This window comes from Apaloderma vittatum, unplaced genomic scaffold (genome assembly GCF_000703405.1).
Source record: "Apaloderma vittatum isolate BGI_N311 unplaced genomic scaffold, ASM70340v1 scaffold6567, whole genome shotgun sequence".
In the NCBI taxonomy this organism is placed as follows: domain Eukaryota; kingdom Metazoa; phylum Chordata; class Aves; order Trogoniformes; family Trogonidae; genus Apaloderma; species Apaloderma vittatum.
In genome coordinates, this window is record NW_009727752.1 from 822 (window position 1) to 1,449 (window position 628).

Consider the following 628-nt stretch of genomic DNA (forward strand, 5'->3'; position numbering starts at 1 on the left):
ACCATTTCAAGCAGCATGTGATACGTCATAAACTCACCCGCTTCTCTCAGGGCACAACTACTGAGAGAATAAAAAAGGTGACATTATCTGGAATAAAGTTTGCTAAAAAATGAGGGACATCACAACCATAAAGGTCCTCATGGGATGCTGAGGGATATTGAGAGTTTTTGAAAATAGAGATGATCATTTGTCCTACTACACCGAAAATGTTTCTTGCTTCTCTGACAAGCCTTCCCAGGATTACAGTACGTATGCAAGGCATGGCGTAGTGTGTGTAAAGCTTTACAGAACTACGTCATATGGCTCTGTATCCTGCTTTGATCTTGGTTTTAGTTAGCACCACGAATGTAAGGTACATGACTTTTCATCATGAACATCAGAAAAAGAGCTCTGGATTTTGGCTAGAAAGGAGGACCCAGAGGGCAGCTGTTCTGGGCCAGCTCAGAGTTGTTAGCAACCATACAGAAGGAAGAAAATTAAACAGGTAATATCAGAGTGTGTATACTAGTGCAAAGCAGGACATGTGTGCTCCCTTCATTTAACAAATCCACCTAACGAACCTGTCAAAGAAACTGGGTTGGGAGAGGCTGTCATAGTCCTTCTCCCGGAATATGGCTGCCCGGTCCCC

The 628-nt window shown here is 43.3% G+C and overlaps 1 protein-coding gene across 1 annotated transcript in view; it reads right to left on the reverse strand.

Annotated features, from left to right (window-relative positions):
* Nucleotides 1–538: 538 nt before the first annotated feature.
* Nucleotides 539–628, reverse strand: part of COL6A2 (collagen, type VI, alpha 2) — a 22,805-nt gene continuing 22,715 nt past the window's right edge. Inside the window, 1 exon segment of the mRNA XM_009873789.1 lies at nucleotides 539–628. This exon segment is cut by the window's right edge and continues 9 nt beyond it. Within this exon segment, the coding sequence (XP_009872091.1) occupies nucleotides 539–628 (90 nt within the window).